At 42.8% G+C, this 19607-nt stretch overlaps 1 protein-coding gene across 1 annotated transcript in view; it reads left to right on the forward strand.

Moving 5' to 3' along the window:
• The window catches only part of Lrp2 (LDL receptor related protein 2), a 149714-nt gene that overhangs the window by 33820 nt on the left and 96287 nt on the right, over nt 1–19607 (forward strand). Inside the window, exons 5-13 of the mRNA XM_055599703.1 lie at nt 6610–6720; nt 7043–7159; nt 8229–8345; nt 9282–9431; nt 10598–10717; nt 14946–15074; nt 17162–17331; nt 18265–18488; nt 19049–19255. Of these exons, the coding sequence (XP_055455678.1) occupies nt 6610–6720; nt 7043–7159; nt 8229–8345; nt 9282–9431; nt 10598–10717; nt 14946–15074; nt 17162–17331; nt 18265–18488; nt 19049–19255 (1345 nt within the window). The remainder of the gene's footprint in view (nt 1–6609; nt 6721–7042; nt 7160–8228; nt 8346–9281; nt 9432–10597; nt 10718–14945; nt 15075–17161; nt 17332–18264; nt 18489–19048; nt 19256–19607) is intronic.

Raw genomic sequence — 19607 nt, forward strand, 5'->3', positions numbered from 1 at the left:
AGGAGTCATTGCTTGTGGACTAACCTAAAACAAACTTGTGGTTATGACTTTGTTTCCCTTTCCTTAGAAATAAGAAGTCGGGCTTTGATCTGTCAGATACCTAGAAGTCATTCGCAGATAGTAATGAATGGAGGAAAAGCTCCAGCAAATTTATTTCCCCAATATCTGAAGACCAGGAAGCTTGACTGTTATTTGTAGTTCTGCCAGTGAGACCAGACCTCTCTGCTAGGATCCCTACCCTTTCAAGTTCCCTAGGCCAAGACATTGCCCTCCAAGACAGAGCACCTTGTGTCCATTCCCGGAATTCCTTTCCAGAACAAGGAAGGTGGGGGGGGGGGGGCGGGGGGGGGGGGAGGTTAGAGAATGGATGGGAGAAAAGCGAAATAAATGGATTGTCTGTAAAGTCAGGATGTAGGCATTGGTGAGACCTGTTTGCCATCCCAGAGGGAGGCTGATTTAGGAGGATCTTGAGTTTGAAGCCAGAGCTCCCGTCACCCCTAACTTATGAAATTTCTGTGACATAAGAGATGCATAATGCAGCTGACCTCTTTTCCTACTACATTTTCATATGCTTTAGGTACTTTTGATTATTCTACACATTGAAGCACATTACTACCTATGTTAAAGTATTACTGCCTTTGAAAAACAGGTATAGGTCCACCCCCAACCCCACCTCTCCGGTTATTTTATTACTCAACTTGCTCATCTGTAAAGTGACATCTGATATTAAACAACTTGTCCATTTCTTTCTTTTTTTTCTTTTCTTTTTTTTTTTTAAAGGAAAAGAAATATTCAAAACCGCAGTCCATTTTACTCGTAATGGGATTAGCATCAAGGAAAACCACTCATGCAGAGTCTTAGATAAACATCAGAACAATGCGCCAATTATGGGCCACTCTTTTCATATACTGAAGTGACTTTTGGTTGCTCAAAAAAATAGTAGCCGTTTTCAGGCTGCGTGAAAAAGATCATTTTGTTTTATTGAGTGAGCACCAGATAGGAACGGTTTTGGTGTGAGTAAAGCTATCGCTAATTATCGTGGGTTTGCAGCCCTCTCTTTTGTTACTTAGGAATGCTAAAGAATGGGTAAAATCCCTGTTACAATGGAGGCTTTCTTGCTGGTAAGCGGTGGTATTTGGTCTGCCTGCCACCGGGGCTGCTTTGTCCCCGGCGTTTCATTTCTTTTGACTTTCTGTCCAGAATTTAAACATTTTTTCTTTCTATGTCTAATGGCGGAAACTCCAGCTGGGGCGGCAGTTGGACGGGAGTGATGAAGACGGGGTCACTCTGGACTGTGAGGGCTCTTGTGAAGAACACACTGTTTCTTAACCTCAGTTCACAACAGGCTGCCCAGTGAGCCTTGCTCAAGTGACCCTGGCATGCATATCACAGTACAGTTGTACCTGCTTAACATTCTCATGCTGAGCCAGGGTTCCGGGTCCTGAAATTTGAGGAAAAAGGCAAAGGAAAAAAAAAAATTTTTTTTTTTTAAATTTAGTCTCCCTTCAAACAAGAACTTTATAAATATCTCCCATCTTCATAAAAACTTCTAAGATTACAGTTAGCTGCTAGCCAGTTTCTCTGTACCTGGTCACCACAAAGCCACACACAGCTCATCTTAAGGACTCCATTTGCTTTCTCTCTCTCATAACTTGAGATATGGCATATATAATCATATAGCTATATGTATGTATATATAGCTACTTGCCTGCAGCCAATCCAACTCACAGGAGCTCCCAATCACCAACATTTTGTCATAGCTAGCAGTTCTTGTTCAAATCTTATCTTATTCAGGAGTTGCTATCACTATTATTTTACCCCGTTCTTTTTTATTTGGTGAATTTTTGTATATCTACTGCTCTATTTTTGTAATATTCTGGAGAGCATTTATGTTGAGGTCTGTTACTCCACCTCCTCAAATTCCGTAACTCCACCCAAAGTGCCTTGATATTTGTGGTATGAAAGAACTTTTCGTATTTATTATATTAATTTGGGTTTTTGAGACACCAGTTTTCCATGTAGCCCCAGCTAGCCTGAAACACGTATGGACCTCTTCCTCCAGAGTGCTGGGGTTGCAGGTGTGTGCCACCATGGCCGGCTGACTATTTTGTATCATCACATTATGCATATTAGTTATACATAATAGCTGAGGCAATTTAAAGGCTGTGAAAATTTGATCTAACCGGCCTTTCTCTCTCCACCCCCTCTCCTCTTTTTCTGCCTCTGCCTCTCAACAGGGTCTTGCTATGTAGTCTGAGCTGTCCTCAGATTCAAGGTCCTCCTGCCTGAGCCTCCTGAGGGCTGGGGTTACAGATGCATGCCACTGCAGTTGGTTTTTGTTCAAACTCAGGTAGATTTCAGTATTTAAATGTTGAATAGGACAGAATGGAATAGAATGCAGTGCTGAGATGAAGGCAGCGTTCTTGAATATCTGCTCGCACATACTGACTTTCCCGCGGTGGGTCTGGGCTCCTGGCAGCTGGATTGAATGACACTGTGTCTGGTGATTGGAATTCTGAGGTGAAGCTGGCCACTGGGACTAAGGTGGAGGAGGAGGTAGACATAGGACCAAGGTGCTGGGTGACTGTGACAGCACAAAGCAGTGCCACGAATATGGTATAGGTCATAAATATGTACACACACGAGACACCAGTTTGCTACGTAGCCCAAGCTAGCATAGTGCACCTTCACACTCTCTGAGCCGTTTACTCTTGTGTTAGAGCGTATGTTTGAAGTCTGTGTGTAGGCGGAAGGAGGGCCGCATCTCTTGGCTAATCTCAGGCCACTGCATACAGACGCTAGGTGGGAGGGAACTTGGGGCTTTAAACCAAACTGGCATCTTTGTAGAATATGCTAGGTGGTTAAAGGCTGTGGAGCTGGCCTCAACTTTCTGGGAAGTTGTCAGAAAGAAACCCAATGCTTTCAGCTACTTTGTACCCCTCCCCCTTCCTGCTTTTTTCCCTTCCTTTCTTCCTTCTGTCTGTCTCACTCTGTAGCCCAGGTTAGTCTAGAATTTACTTTGTAACCCAGATTGGCCTTAAATTTGCAGCCTGCAGAGTATTGGGTTTGATTTTTTTTTTTTTTTTCCTGTTGCTATTTCCACTCATGATCAGTTTCCTATTATTTATTCTAATGCCTTGTGGAACCAGATTTCTTGACTTTGAATTCTGGTTCTCCAGCTTACCTCTTGGGTGCTTCAGGCTCCTCATCTATAAAACAGAAAATAATCAGTGTTCACCTCATGTGGATGGAAAAAAAAAATCCCATGTATGTTGATCACTTTACATGTTTCCAGGACCTAGTTTCTGATATGTTGTTGATAATAATATTTCCTTATTAAACATTATGGGTTGTATTCCTTACTGAGTATTGGTTTTACTAGTCAAACTAGTAAACTTTTTCTAGCAAATCATTACATCCCCTGGATTAGCTTGTTTGGGAGCAGAGTACAAAATACTGAGTGAAAGAAGGACTCTAGGATCTTTGAAGAGTCCAGGTATTTGGCTGAACTCACGGGTCAGTAACTTCTTATTCACCTTGGGATCTTGGGCCTCTCTCTCTTTTCCTGACAGTTTTTTTTTTTCTCTTCTGTGTAGCCCTGGAACTTTGTATACCAAGGGTGGCTTGTAGAACTCTGCTGCCCAAGTGCTGGAATTAAAGGCATGGGCCAACATTGCCCAGCGAGCTTTAGTTTTCTTAATATGCGTTGAAGATGCCTTCTCTTTATAATGAGCTTACTCTCCCTTTATCCCTCCCTCGCTACCTCCCTCTCTTTCCTTTTCCCACAGGATCTCCTTGTGCCCTGGCTGACCTGGAACTCACTATGTGGATCAGGCTGGCCTCTCAACTCCCCCATTTTTTTCTTTCTTTCCTTTCTTTCTTCCTAACAGTATTCAGATAGTGAAGAATAGTACCTTAGAGCTGTTTTTTTCTCTGGGGTAAATGATGCCATTCTTAGAGATTTAGGTATTGTACTGTATACGGGAAATACTGTAAACGGAAAATAATCAGTGTTCACCTCATGTGGATGGAAAAAAAATCCCATGTATATTGAACACTTTACATGCTTCCAGGACCTAGGTTCAGGACCTGGCTTCCTCCTTGATTTTGAGAGGTTAGTTCTGGCTTTCGTGTATCTCACTGAGCAAATCTGCCTGCCTCTTCGGGTTCCCATCGTGCCTGGTCCTCTTGGCTATGTAAATAGAACTATAGCAGGAAAGCTTCTTGCACAAAACCAAATCATTTAGAGGGAGAACAATGCTGTACGCCTATTTTGTGGCAGATGTCACAACAAATGACCCCATTGGGACAGGAGGAAAAGGAAGGAGCAGGGTGTGTTGTGAAGAAGTGTGACATTTTTGTCCTAGTTAATTGGCCCTTGAACAAGGCTCAGAAAGAAGCTGGCGCTGTCCGGCATTGTTTTCTCACAGTTCACTTTCTCTGCTTCATAATTTTTCAAGACACGGTGGTCAATGGATGGCTTTGCTCCATGGTTAAAAAAAAATGAGGTTAGGTATAGGTTTGCCAAATATATAAACTCACAAAGAAGGGAGTTAGGTGTTGCCCAGTTGGGAAACTCACCCAATTATGACTTTTTGCTCTCTAGCTTAGCTTGAAACACCTCAACAGTTTTAGCAAGGGAAATTTGGGTGGATATCCAAAGGGAGATGAACCTCAAATTATCTTCACATAGAAAAGACCAGAAGGTGTGCAGGCTTGGGGTTGGGAGTTGTTCTCTTTTGTTTGAGAGAGATTCATTATCAGTGTAGATGGAGACAAAATAGCTGTTTGCTCCTCATTGGGAGAGCTGACCTCTGGCCATCCTAATATCACCCTGATGACATCAAGCTGGCTGTTAGCTGCCGGGAAAGAGCCTTTTCACTGGGTGCTGATTTAACTCTCCTTTAAGTTTTATGGTTGGAGAAAACAACAGCCCTGCCCAGCACATTGATTCCAGATCCTTCCTAGCCATAACAGTTACCTTAAATGTGGTAGCCACAGTCCAAACCCAAATAAACTTTCCCCCTGACAGGTGGCTTATCTGTGGCAGAGGGCTGGCTTTCTTGGCTTGATGCTGCTCTTAGAGGGTTAGATAACACATTGACTCCTGGAACTATCTGGCACATGGTGTTGGGGGAGGGTGAGGGGGGAGGGAATTGAGTGAGGCCCTCACCTGGCCTTTTGCATCTCTGGAAGGCAGAATTAATAAACAGAGTTGTGTGGCCCATTAGAGGCACTTTCGCAGAGTAGCAGCCCCATAACGAAAGGAAAGCAGAGGTCTAAGAACGAGCTCAGTTTCGGGCTATCATGAACTGTTAGTTTTCAGAAGTAGAAGCACCCAGAGAGCAAACTCATGATGTCACCTGATGGCCTGACCCCACTGTTTTTCTTAGTTCTACATTCTCCTAGACGAAGAGAGTGTTCTTTAACTTTTTAAAGATTTATTTGTATTTTATGTGCATTGGTATTTGGCCTGCATGTACACCTGTGTGAGGGTGTCAGAGCCCTTGGAACTAGTGTTACAGACATGGTCGTGAGTCACTGTGTGGTTGTTGGAAACTGAACTCAGGACCTCTGGAAGAGCAGCCATTGCTCCTAAATGCTGAGCCACCTCCCTATCCTCCCTTCCCACCTCACCCCAGCTTTTTCAGCAGAGTTTCACTCTGTGTGTCAGGCTAGCCTGGAACTCACTATTAGCCCAAGCTTTCTTTCCTCCAACTTATAATACTGTTGCCTCTGCTCCTTGGAGTTATAGTTTTGAGCTGCCATCCCTGGCTAATAGTGAACAATTTATTTTTCAGTACGCTGAGTGTTCTTCCAATTTCTGATTCTCAAGTAAGGTGTGATCCACGAGCTAAAGGGTGTTATTATGTGAAGAGCAAAACAGACAAAACACAATGTGTGTCCTTTGTGACACACATTCAAATACCGAGAAACATATGAGGGTTTGGGTACTCACAGTGTGGTCCTGGATCCAGTATCCGTGGATACTGAGGGATGACAGTCATTTGTGCTTGGGGAACAGTTATGCTTTTCAAAGCATAACTAGACTGTTTACTAGACATTGCTTTCTTTGGATCCTCTACTCTGTGTGTTATTAATATATGATGACGAGGGGACTGAGTATGTTGAGGAAATAGCCACTGGCTATTTTCTCTGCCTTTGGCCAAAGAAGTCTCCTGAGCTTTAGGCTTGTTCTCGTCCCCTTCAACGAGAGAAATGTCCCTTCACTTCTCAGAATGTATATAGCAGTGCCTGATTTTTCTAGGATGTGATTTGTATTATAGAGGAGGAAGTTCCATTTTGAAGCACTATATATTTTCCAAGTCTACAACGTGCATCTCAAAAGCTGCTTCTTTAGGGAGGTATCTCTTGGCTCCCGTAACTTCCTACGGTGACGTCTTGGTGATTTCTACATTTGTATGTCATTTACTGTGGGTCACTATTTGATTAGTGCACCTTTCCCTCACCCCATCTCCAGGAGCTCAGGGACCATCTCACATTGAGTGCCTAACAAATGGCAGTCACTCTGGTCATGTCCATTAAGAGGAAGCCTTCCTTTAAGGTTTCTTAGCTATCTGTTTTTTTTCTTTTTTTTTTCTTAAGCAGATTACCCAACATGCGATCAACTGACCTGTGACAATGGAGCCTGTTACAACACGAGCCAGAAGTGTGACCAGCGGATTGATTGCAGGGACTCCTCTGATGAAGCCAACTGCAGTAAGTCATGCTCATTAGAGGTGTGGTGGCAAGCAGAGGCTGGCTTATACCGATTTGAGGGACAAATATCCACAGATATGTACATTTCTTCCCACTGAATCCATATTCGTTCTTTGAAACCATCCACCATGGGGAGTTATTTACACCATGGAGTTTGGCAGAAGCTACAAAATGGCCATTCCCCAAGGGCTGGTTACATCAGCACTCCATTGCCTAACGGGTCACTTTTAAAATGTGAGGTAGCATCTTGTGATGAAATTAGACGGTGACCACCCAAATGAAAGGATCTCATTTTCTTTCTCTCTTTAACCTCGTGTCCCAGCGGCCGCCATGTGTTCGAACAAAGAATTTGAATGTGGCAGTGGAGAGTGTATCCTTCGCGCCTATGTCTGTGACCACGACAACGACTGTCAAGATAATAGTGATGAACACAATTGCAGTACGGTGATTTCCTTAGGCTGGGTCCAATGCGAAGGGGTAGTTCTTTCTCTCTCGTATCACATCACATTCGAAGAAGAGTCTCCATTTGGCAGAGGAAGCCACGCGTTAATGGAAGGGCTGTTGCTCCAGCTTTATTATCATTGCTTGACCTGCGTTCCTTTATCCTCCTTGGATCTTAGTAGAATGAACAGTTGCTGATAGAGAGCTTGCTTCCTTTCCTATGTTCTTTGTGACGACAGGGTTGAAAGTCACAATATATGCCAGGACTCTAATCTTCTTATTTATTTATTTTTTTTTTCAAGACAGAGTTTTCCCCCATTGTCCTGGAACTCAAATTGTAGTCCAGGCTGGCCTTCAAACTCAGAGATCTGCCTGTCTCTGCCTCCCGAGTGCTGGGATCAAAGGCGTGCACCACCACCACCGCCTGGCGAAGACTCTGATCTTGACTGTAGAGCGTGAGGGAAAGGAGCTTCCTCCTAACAATAACTGCAGCTCAGATTTTGAAATTCTTACTGCATTAAATTTAGAAGGCCGGGAATTTTCCTACAGTGGCCATAGATGCCCTTCATTCCCTGTGTCTTTCCTTACCCTAGAAGCATGTCTGTATCTTAGCTCTTGGGGTATTATAAAGTTAGAAAATCAGCTCCCATGAGTCACCAGCTCTCTGGGTGATCTCTCATCTGCTTTGATGGGCTGGTGCCCCATCTCCCTGTTTTTCTGGGAGTTAGGTCTTGGAACCTGGGCATTATTTGAGCGAATAAAATAAAGAGGATGGAGTGGGTTTTGGTGTAGATGACAGTTGCAGTGCTTGTGGTGAAAATAAATGCTGAGTGTTGGCATTTCTATAGTCTTGATTGCTGCACATTTTCTGATCTCTGACACCCGTGTTCATTTCCTAGAGTCAGAGCCGCTATCATCATAATCATCTTCCTCCTCCTTTTTCTTCTGTTTGTCAAGATATCAAGGCTCAGCCTGATATAGAATCTTCGGTTTGTAGGAGCTCAGGGCGGGCAGTGAATGGACGCTTTGATTTTCCCCAGGGACAGTGCTCTGTTGCTCTCTTCCAGAATATGACACCTGCGGAGGCCACCAGTTCACTTGCTCCAATGGCCAGTGCATTAGCCAGAACTGGGTTTGTGATGGAGACGATGACTGCCAGGATGCTGGTGACGAAGAGGGATGTGGTAAGGACTAGACCAGATTCCTATCGAGAATCGTTTTCCTCCCTTAGAAGTTAAAAGAAGGTGACCCCACTGGAACCCAGATGCAACAGTATAATTAATTAATCCTCTCCCTCCCCATGTTATTATTAAGGACATTCCCTTCTCTCTCTCTCTCTTTTTTTTTTTTGTAAAGATTTATTTGTTTATGTATATGAGTGCTCTGTCTTTCTGTACACCTGCATGTCAGAAGAGGGCATCAGACAGTCGTGAGCCACCATGTGGTTTCTTGAAATTGAACTCGGGACCTGTGGTAGGGCAACCAGTGCTCTTAACCAGTGCTAGAGCCATCCCTCCAGCCCTAGTTGCTTTTTCCTTCAAGACTACGTGTTTTACTGATGTAAAAGTGATAAACCAGGGAAAGAGGGAAAATTAGACTGCAGAGCCTGTAAGAATGTCTTAGGCCTGTGGTAAAATGGGCATTTCAGCTTTGAGTCACTGAAGGATGGGCCCTGCTCCGAGCACTGGGATGGAATTCAGGGTATCAACTTGTCATTTAAGAAGAACATTGCCTTGGTACTCACTATGCTGCTGCCATTAGCAGCTCCTCCAACGGTTCTTGGAGGAAACCTACCCAGCAGTTTTCTCTCACTGTTCCAGTCCCAGATAGAAGGGGGACTCTTATTCTGGAAGAATCATTGGTTGTATTTTTGGTGTTCCAGAAGAACACCCTTTTTTAATTTATAGTTTTCCTTTGATTATCAATGTCTGTTGGCTGCCACATTCAGAAAATGTGGCATTTAAGTAATGACATTTGGTCACATTTGATCAATAAAAAGGCTGGTGCTAGACTTGATTGCAACAGATAAGTTATTTGGATTCTCGTCTCTCACCTGGACCATGTCATGTCTTCTTTTTTTATTAAGAGTGTCTGTAACTATTTCTTTTTTCCCCTTTCAGAAAGTAGCCAACGTTATCATTCATGTTACCCAAGAGAATGGGCTTGTCCAGGGTCTGGGCGATGCATCTCAATTGATTCAGTTTGTAATGGAGTTCCAGACTGTCCAGGAGGAGAAGATGAAAACAACGCCACCAGCGGAAGACAGTGTGGTGAGTGTGGGAAAGGCATGAGGGTTTCTTCCCGAGAAGAACGTGTCTAGAACAGATTCTCAAATGCAGAGGATATCAGTTGGCATTCGAGCAACCAAATACCTCAACTGAATTGCTTCAGTGACAAACAGTCACTGTTTGTTTGTGGTAGTTCTTGCCCACTGTCATGTCACGATCGCCCATAATTGGTTTCATGATGGTAGAAAGAGCAGAATCTGTTATTCAAACACTTTTAAGTCTCTGCGCGTGTCACGTTTGCTAATGCATTGACTACAGCATGCCATTCGGGTGAGGCCAGGATGGAATGAAAGTACATGCCAACAGGGAAAATTGTTTTAGTAACAATGTTGGTGACTCTAACATGGGAGGTTTTTATTTTGTGTGGTACCAGGGCTTTGACTTAGGATTTAGGATTGTTATGCAAAAGCTCCACCCACTGAACTTTGCCTTCTGTCTTGTTACATACATGTCTTGTTCTATACTCGTCTTAAAAAAAGCGTCTGGTTCCTAGGGTATATGTGTCCTGTGAACTATTTTCTAGTGCATAAGCACCCTTTTATCTCCCTCTCCCCAGCCAGCTCATCAATTCTGAGAACAGCTCACATCTCAAAGGGGAATACAGTTCTGAACTTGACCTCCTTATATGGACACTAAGTCAATTGGTGATTTTGCAGATGAGTACATGTAATTCTAACTCCAAGAAACCCACCCCCCCACAGCTGACAACACTTGTCATATCTAAATGTCCTTCCATTTAATTTGGAAGATTTATTATAAAAGCTTAAGAATAAACAAATGATATGTAATCATTGCTCAAAGCTTAGAAAAGAGACATTAACAGGAAGAAGAAGGAAAAAAAAAAACAAACCACTAATCTCTTGAAACCCTATTATTTGAAGCCGGCCACAGTTAGAAATACCAAAGCTTATGACCTGATTTTTCCTGAATGGCACTAATAGTCTTTTATACCTACAGGTAACAGAAGTTCTAACATTAAAATAAAAAATGGGTTTAAGAAATACAGATGAAGCATTTGCTACACAGTATCGCAGGAGGTTTCCTTGCTCTACTGCATGCTCATTTGGCTTCTCCACTTGGAAATTATTAGGTAAACTAGTCTCGCCCGGGGTCTATGCGCTTAGCAGTTTCTCTTTGTCTCGGTCTAGGCACGGACATCTGCTCTGTCTTAAACTGTGAGTACCAATGCCACCAGACCCCGTTTGGAGGAGAATGCTTCTGCCCCCCAACTCATATCATCAACGCCAATGACAGTCGTACTTGCATTGGTAAGTGTCAGCGAGGCGCGCCATGTATTTCATCAGAGTGTAGACTCAAGGTGCTACAAACTCTGAAACCTGGGCCATTTCAGCCCCGAGGCTTTTATGAGGTGACAAGCTAGAGAGTGGAGTTGGCTAGTGACTTGGGCCTGTTCACCACCTGATTTGATTTGCTCCCTTTTGGAATATTTAGAGGTGCCAGTGCTGGCTTTCTTTTTAAATTTTAAGTTAGCACAAACAGTATGGGGTTTGATTCGCCTTCCTACCTCCTTTCATTCATCTTCCTGGCCACCTATTGCATTTTTCGACACCCCCATAACATGCTTTTTAACCCCCTTTGTCACATGTCTTATGCCTGTGTCTCCTTTTCATAACCTTTCTTTCTTTCTTTCTTTCTTTCTTTCTTTCTTTCTTTCTTTCTTTCTTTCTTCCTTTCTTTCTCTCTTTCTTTTCCCTTCCTTCCTTCTTTCCTTCCTTCCTTCCTTCCTTCTTTCCTTTCCCCCACCCCCTTTGAGACAGGGTTTCTCTGTGTAGCATTGGCTATCCTGGACTCACTTTGTAGACAAGGCTGGCCTTGAATTCACAGAGTTTCATACACACAGACACACACACACACACACACACACACAAACACACAAATAAATAAATATTTCAGGAAAGTATTTCTTCTGAAAAATTTTCCAAATTTTTAAATTCTAATTTGTTCAATAAGTACCGAATTTGGATAAACCTCATGAAGCTATTCAGATTTTACTATCATTATTGGGCTTGAACATAACTATACATTTTTGAACATAGTTGACCTTAGTAACTGTCTCACTCAGAAACTGAGAAATTGAGGCTGGAAAATCAGGAGTTAAAAGTCATCCTTGGCTGCATAGTGAATTTGAGGCCAGCCTGGACTGCAGGAGACCCTGTGGCTCATGTCTGTCTCGGTGAGACTGAGAAAAGTCTAAATTATTGTAAACATCCATCCAGGTTTCTAATAATTTCAAGTCATTTTGTAGATAACATATTCCCTGAAACGGACATGTTCTCCTGTGTTTATTTTCATTGCACCGGGATGCAGTCAAGGATTAAACAGGGCCATCATCATCTGGTGGCGAACTGCTCCACCTAACTCTGGAAGCCTTGCCCATTTGCTGGCATCCCTCTGTGAGTGCCATTTCATTTCCCTATGGCAGTGTTCACCTGCGGGGTGAGACTACCCCTTTGTCTTTGGCAAGTGCCTGGCAGCTCTGCTCTGTTGGCTGCCAGCATGCTGCCAATCCTATTTCCAGGCTTTTTCCTTCTCCAGGCATTTCCCCTTTCTCTCAGTAGAAAAGGAATTCCAAGAGAAATACCAGAAGCCGCATTCTCACTATTACATCAGCCTTCCTTTTTTTTTTTTCTTCCCTTTCAGAAACCCCAAAGCGAGCGGTGGGGGTGGGGGGTGGGGTGTGAGGGCGCTGTGTCACCTGCCTTGCTGTGGAAACTTGATAAGGCATGAAGTCTTTTCAGCAAGAGTGACTTGCTTTTATAGTGTGCCCTGTCCTGTGCCGCCCGCAACCTGTTCTTGGGCTTTTTCCCCTCCTTCTCCCGCATAGCACATTCTCCCCCAGAATGCAGCTCTGGACAAGGGCTTGTAACTGCTAGAGAGTCTCATTTTTATTATGGGCGGAGAAGGTTTTTTGAGTTACACAGTTTTCCACAGAGCCTGCTGACAAGGGGATGCAGAAAAACAGCCCCCTTGTGCTGGCAGTTGTTTTAGGGTTTACCAAACACATTCAGCCTTCAGCACAATAGAAGCAGCATGGTTGAACAGTGACGGACTAGTTTTAAACTCCAGTGGACATCCTTCAGTCCCCGTCCCTCCCCTCCTTCCCCTCAGTTTCTTTCTGGGACATTCTTACAGACAACCTCATTTAGAGATAAGCTCAAAAGTCTACATTTAGGGCCCTTTGTGGCTGGAAGACCCCCGGCCACCTGCAGAGGCCTTTTCTGTGACCTTCCCTGTCGAGAATTCAAGAATGCATGAGTTATCCCTGAGTCAACTCTTTCATATTAATTTCCAAGATGACTTTTTCTTTTTTCCCTTTGTGAAGAGAACTCTGGTTTAAATACTGGGCATTATGAAACCAGATATCTGCTTGTTTAAGCTGAGTTGAGATTTCAGGGGAATTGTTTTAGTCTGTAAATCCTCTGCATGGTGGTGTTCACCCTTTGCGTGGCTGATTCATTACACCGCAGAGACTTCAGGAGTTGGGTGCCTTCTTCTTCAACGTGTCTCTCCATTGAATGCCTTGGAGGTAAATCAAGAATAAAATGGAGTAATCTTGACATGCAATCTGGTGTCTTTCTACCACTCATTGGTCCCTGCTAGTCTTGACCCTGCAGTGGAGTTTCTGTGGCATGCAGGAACAGTTTACTGGGCTCATTGTTTCTGATTGACAAGACACGCTGTTTGTTGACAGAATGACATCGTGCTGCAGGGTCAGGGCACAGAGGTCATTCTGCATGCAGGATTTCACACAGCCAGACAGAAGTTTCTAAGAGTCGCTCTAAGCCCAAAAGTAGTTTTTGAATTTTGCCAAAGCAGAATTTGTTGGTAGAAGTGGGGGATGGGGGGATCAAGAATAAGAAAGGAAGAGAAATAGATAAATGTGAAGGGTACATGCATAGGCCGTGTTTCATTTCAGGTAGTTTCCAGGTCCTCCATTCTATTTTCATTTTCTTATCTTACTTGACTGATGATAGATGTTTAATTAGCCTTCATTTTTCACAATAGGGGTCTAAACAGTACAATCTTTTTTTGTTGTAGTTTCTTTTGAATCATGGTCTTACCATGTCGTCCTATCTTAGCTGGCACTGGTGCATGGAAAAGGATATGCTCTCCAGTTATTGAAAATGGTAGTAATCTGACACAGTTATTCAACTCTGAAATGCATTCAGAGCAAGGTGACAGGAAGGGTATTTGGGCCTCATGTCCAGTTCTAGTTTCCTTCTTTTGGCATCCTTACTCTTGCTGCTCTTCGAGTGTTACTTTTGCAATCAAAATTAGATGGTGGGCCTGTGAGACAGCTCAGTGGGTAAAGGTGATTACCTTCAGGAGTGATGACCTGAGTTTGATCCCAAGGACTTACATGGCGGAATGAAAGAGCCAGTCTACACTTGGCTTTCATATACATCCTGAGGGAATGCATGTACACACACACACATACACACACACATCCCTAATTTAAAAAAATTAGGTGGCAGCTGGGCATAGTGACATCCTTTAATGCCAGCAGAGGCAGTGCAAGACCAGGACAGCCAGGGCTACATAGAGATTTTGTCTAAAAAACAAAACAAAACAAAACAAAAAAACCCAAACAAATTAAATAAGCAATTAAATAAGTAATTATAATTATTATGCTTTTGTAATGCCAGAGGACATGAGGAAGCTGCTCACAGACAGGGAGTGGTCATGGTTGTGATGGGTATTTAAATGTACCAATCTGTCAAGAATAGAACAATTGGTGCATCCCTCAATCCTCACAGTCTTGAAGAAAGTCTCCGATAACGCTGTTATATATGTCATTTACATTAGAAGTCTTTGTTCTTTGTGTGTGTGAGACATCTGTTATCTTTTATGTGAGGGGCATTCAACAAACACTTTTTAAAATGTATGAATAGCTAAGGAATAAACAGAAGATAATTTTAGGTTGCTTATGACTTCGAGGTCAAAGCAAAGGCATTTGGGTAAACAGAAGATTTCAAATACACAGCCACAGACCATTTTTTATGAGGGGGTCGCCTTACACATTCAAAAATAATGTTGTTGTCCAACACAACTTTCTGGCAAATGTAACTATTCTTGTATCTTCCCTCTTCCTGTAATCAGTATTATATGTAGCCTTTGAGGACTTCAAATGTGGCAGACAACTTACTGTTTAGGTAGCTAGGGGACAAATGGCTATTGTTGGAAAAGCAAGTGTTTTTGCCAAACTGCATGAATCTTGTAAGCCAATGTTAATTAATACTAATAATGAGACATAACAACATGCCTGTGGGTACAGTGCCTTCAGCCCTCTGTAGATAATGTGGATTCTCCCCTGGATGAAAATGCCTGTCTTAAGTTTCTCCTTCTGGTTTTGTGTACTTCTCCGGACCAAGATGTAACAATATTCCCGGACATAGAGAATCCAGAATTTCCTTCTGGGAATCCCCACGAAATGCTGATGGACATGATTATGCATGTGTTTCTCTCACATGGCAGATTTTGATGACTGCCAGATATGGGGAATTTGTGACCAGAAGTGTGAAAACCAACAAGGCCGTCACCAGTGCCTCTGTCAGGAAGGCTATATCTTGGAGCGCGGGCAGCATTGCAAAGCCAACGATTCCTGTGAGTACCTGGCTCTTGCCTCTCTGAGCAGCTGTCCTCTGTGGCGAGGCACAGAGCGGAGGGAGCCCTGTGGCCTGGGAGCAAAGATAATTGTATGTTATTCTTAAGGACCAATTTTTGAATTAATGGTGAACATCCCTAATATTTTCCTCTTTTCTCCTGTCTTTCCCTCTTCAGTACTAGGTATTGAACCTAAGGCCTCAAGCATGCATTCTTCCGTCTTTTGTTTGTTTTGAGACAGGGCTTCTCTTTGTAGCCCTGGCTGTCCTGGAATTCACTCTGTAGACCAGGCTGGACTCCAAAGTTCCACCTGCCTCCGCCTCCTGAGCTCTGGGAGCAAAGGCGTGGGACACCACTGTTTAGCCCGAGTTTCAGTCATTTTTAGTGGCTTCTTTAACTGGCCTACGCTATTGTATCACTCAGTTGATTTTATTGTGATTAAGATTTATGGCTGTATTTGACCGACATGAATATTTATACTTTGATATTTACCTATTACAAATGTCTGAAAATTATCTCTAGAAATATTTTACAAAGTTTCCAAAGGGACATGCTAATTTTTTTTCCCAAACATTGAATTCTAGGTATTTTGTGAAAAATGAGGGATTTCTGGGGGTTGATTTTAACTCCTTTCCCCCCCTTACTCTTTCCTTCATTACTCCCACTAAGGCACAAGGCTAGTTCTTAACTCTTCTTGTTCTCAATTATCACTTCACACTTGGCTATTTAATGCCTCCAGTGCCTTCTGAAACTATATTGTTCCTGTGGCCCAGATGAGAGGCATTTTTCTTCTAATTTTTGCACATTTTTTATTAATGTGCCAATCTTTTAGGTACAGATGTTTTGGCAGCTACTTTTATTCACTTCTGAATGTGCAGTCTGCTCACAATGAGCCTGGAGTGATGGTGTGTGGTCATAATCCTAGCATGTGGGTGCTCAGAGTTCAAGGTCATCCTCAGCTCCTTAGTAAGTCCGAGCCAACCTGGACTACACGGGGTTCTGTCTCAGACAATAAAATAAAAGTAGTTCCATGTTAAAACTTTTTAAGTATATTCATGTTTAGTCCATATATAGATATGTTCTTCCGTCCTTGATTTCTTCTCCCAAATTTTATATTTCCTTTCCCACAAGTAACTGTCCTTGCTTCATTTCAATTTTAGGAAATTAAAAAAAAATGTAAAAACAAAAGTACAACAATTGTGTTTAATTCCATTTTGACATGTACCAGCAAACATGAACATCTCCTAATGTCGTGTATTTTTAAGAGTGTTCTGTGTCAACCTTTGCTTGTTTATTATTATTTTTTTTAATGGAAATTTAAGAGACAGTTTCTCACATTGTAGCTCATACTGTCCCAGGACTCACTGTGTAGCTCACGCTGGCTTCAAACTCTGGACAGTCCCCCTGCCTCAGCAGCTTCCTGAGTGCAGTTACAGGAATGAACCTCCCCCCCCCCCCCGTTCAGTTCTTATTTTATATTACGGCATAGCACGCCAGCTTTGAATACACATACACGTCAAAAAGAATTGTTATTTTCTTTATGTGTCTGGGTGTTCTGCCTGCACGTGTCTACGCAACAGCTGTGCATCTGGTACCTGAGGACGAGTTATAGTTAAAGTTATAGTTATGGACCTGGAGTTATAGAAAGTTATGAGGGGTCCTGTGGCTTATAACCACTGAGCCGTCCCTCCAGCCCCACACATGATTTTTAAAACCAGTCAGCCATATTTTTCAGCCACTACTACTAAGACTCAGCGAGCGATTTCATCGTGTTATTTTTGCATAGTTGGGAATCTGGAGTGTAGATTTGGCTCCCCTAGACCCAGACATTCCTGGAATCTTAATGACGTGAATGTACAGGTGAGCAAGAGGTGTCCAAATCAAGGGACTGGCTGTATCCTTTCCCTGACTGCATTGGACCAGCAGCGAGAACACACCTCAGCGACTGTGGAATACCTTGTAGGTTAAGCATCACCTCCTGCAGGGTCGGCAGAATGGCTGCCATCTGCTTGCCTCACGGGAAGACGTGTCCGCATCTGACACGGTTTGCTCTTCACCGGTTTTGCTCTCTTCCGTCTCTCTTGCAGTCGGTGCAGCCTCCATTATCTTCTCCAATGGTCGGGATTTGCTAGTTGGGAATCTTCATGGGAGCAACTTCCGGATTCTCGTGGAGTCTAGAAACCGCGGAGTGGCTATGGGCGTGGATTTCCACTATCAGAAGCGCAGAGTCTTTTGGACAGACCCCATGCAAGACAAGGTAAGTAGGAAATTCAAGGGCGTAGCTTGCGAGCTGGATGGAGCCTAAAGCACAAAGTGTTGATAGCTTTTCGTTTTGGGGGGGAGCAGAGGGGAAAGTTCCTTTGTTTTCTGACAAAAACAGCCCTTGAGATATTTTATGTTAGTCAGCGTCTTTTCCATGCTATACTGTTACATGTGACCCGTGAGACAAAGACAGCTATTATTTCGATTAGCCTTGAGCAACTTTTAATTTTATTCGTAAAGGAGTCCAAAAGCCTAATTAAAAGAAATCATAGACCATTCGAAACCAGATAGATATTTAGTGGACATTTCTGAAACTCAATCATTTAAAATATAAAAATACTCTGCTTACTTGCATGATAAACATCAGATATATATATTTTTAACCTTCATCTGTACGTGGAGTTGTAACTGAGGGTTGGGCAAAAAAAAAATGCTGGCAGTTTTTAATGTTATGGCCAAAATTTCAATACATTGTTTTACTTAGAGAGTAAGATTGATTTCTTTTGTTAGAATTTTGAATATAATACAGATTCTTAAAACATATATTTCAGAAACTCCTAAAGAGTTATAGAATTTCATTTATTCTTGTTGCATTTCTTTTAATATGAAACCAAATATGCCTTTGTAAGATTCTAATTAAGGGATAACACAAAGTTGAATTTTGATCAATAGCAATTCTAATTCGCATAAATTAAAAATCAAAGCAAACTACCATCATCTTTACCCAAAAATAAAACCACAACTACACCAGGGATGAGAAATGTAGGTTTAAAAACAAAACAAAATAGAAACCCCATAAAAATCCAACCATGCTTTTACCCTATAAGTACTCTGAACAAAATACCTTTTCTCCTGGTAACCCACAATGTAAAATATAATAGCAAGCTGTTTGTAAGGTTGAGGTAACTGCTTGTGGTATTTCTTTCAGGTTTTTTCCACCGACATTAACGGCTTAAATACCCAAGAAATTCTTAATGTTTCTGTGGATGCTCCAGAGAATGTGGCTGTGGACTGGATTAATGATAAGCTTTATCTGGTAGAGACAAAGGTCAACCGAATTGATGTTGTCAACTTGGATGGAAGTCAGCGTATTACTCTCATAACCGAAAACTTGGGGCATCCTAGAGGAATTGCCCTAGACCCAACTGTGGGGTAAGTGGTCTCAAGAGAATAGCCATTCCTCGCCACAGAGCTCTAATGCCCGCGGATTCAGAGGCAGTTAATTCTGAGCTCTTTTAAGTTTTGTACCCTAGAACCTGTGTTTAGTAGGTTCCTAGGTAGAGAGGCTTTAACAGAGTTCACTAAATACAGGTCCATATGAGGATTTGCAATCCAAGCTCCCCTATTGGTGCCCTGGAAACACCTGATAAGTTGGTGTGACCTGTCTTCTCATTTAGTCACATTTGCATGGCTGTGGGCTCTGTTTCAGTTTAATTATTATAATACAGCGTTAGCATGTTCCACCCACATGAAGGGGATTCACTTGAGTGTGACCTGGCTGACAGGGTTTTTCATGTAAATACTCTGTTTAGCACTCGTTCTGCTCAGGGTGTGGATCTCAAGCCCATCGTAGTGAGAACCAACGCGACACACCAAATGCCCAGTCCCCGTAAGGGCTAGGTGCAGATGCTGTAGCCGCCCTCCTCTGCGCTTTAGGAGGCTAAGTTACACTTACAATGTGGACTCTTTCACCTTCTGCTCTTCTTTTGTAGCTATTTGTTTTTCTCAGACTGGGGAAGCCTCTCTGGGGAGCCCAAGCTGGAGAGAGCCTTCATGGACGGCAGCAATCGGAAAGACCTGGTCAAGACGAAAGTGGGCTGGCCCGCTGGCATCACTCTGGATCTAGTGACCAAGCGAGTGTACTGGGTGGACTCTCGTTATGACTATATCGAAACTGTGACATACGATGGGATTCAAAGGTGAGGCGTTTTTGGTTTTTGTTTTTTAAATGGCTTTATAGAGTTGGGGGAAATTGTATAAATGCGAAGGGCCAGGATGCTCTGTGAAATGAGAGCTTGCTTGATCTTCGTGTTGACTTGTGTTCCCAGTGACCAGCACTCAGGAGGCAGAGGCAGGTGGATCTCTGTGAGTTAGAGGCCAGGCTGGTCTCCAGAGCGAATTCCTGTACAGCCGGTGACAGATAAACCTGTCTCAAAACAAACAAAGCTACAAAAAACGTTTACCTACTTCTTCTTCTCCTCATTATTATTATTATTATATTTATTTTTATTGTGTGTGTTTTCATCTTTTGCGTTGTACTGTTCTTAGGGC

The sequence above is a fragment of the Psammomys obesus genome, unplaced genomic scaffold (genome assembly GCF_907164565.1).
Source record: "Psammomys obesus unplaced genomic scaffold, mPsaObe1.curated_primary_1811, whole genome shotgun sequence".
Taxonomy (NCBI): Eukaryota; Metazoa; Chordata; class Mammalia; order Rodentia; family Muridae; genus Psammomys; species Psammomys obesus.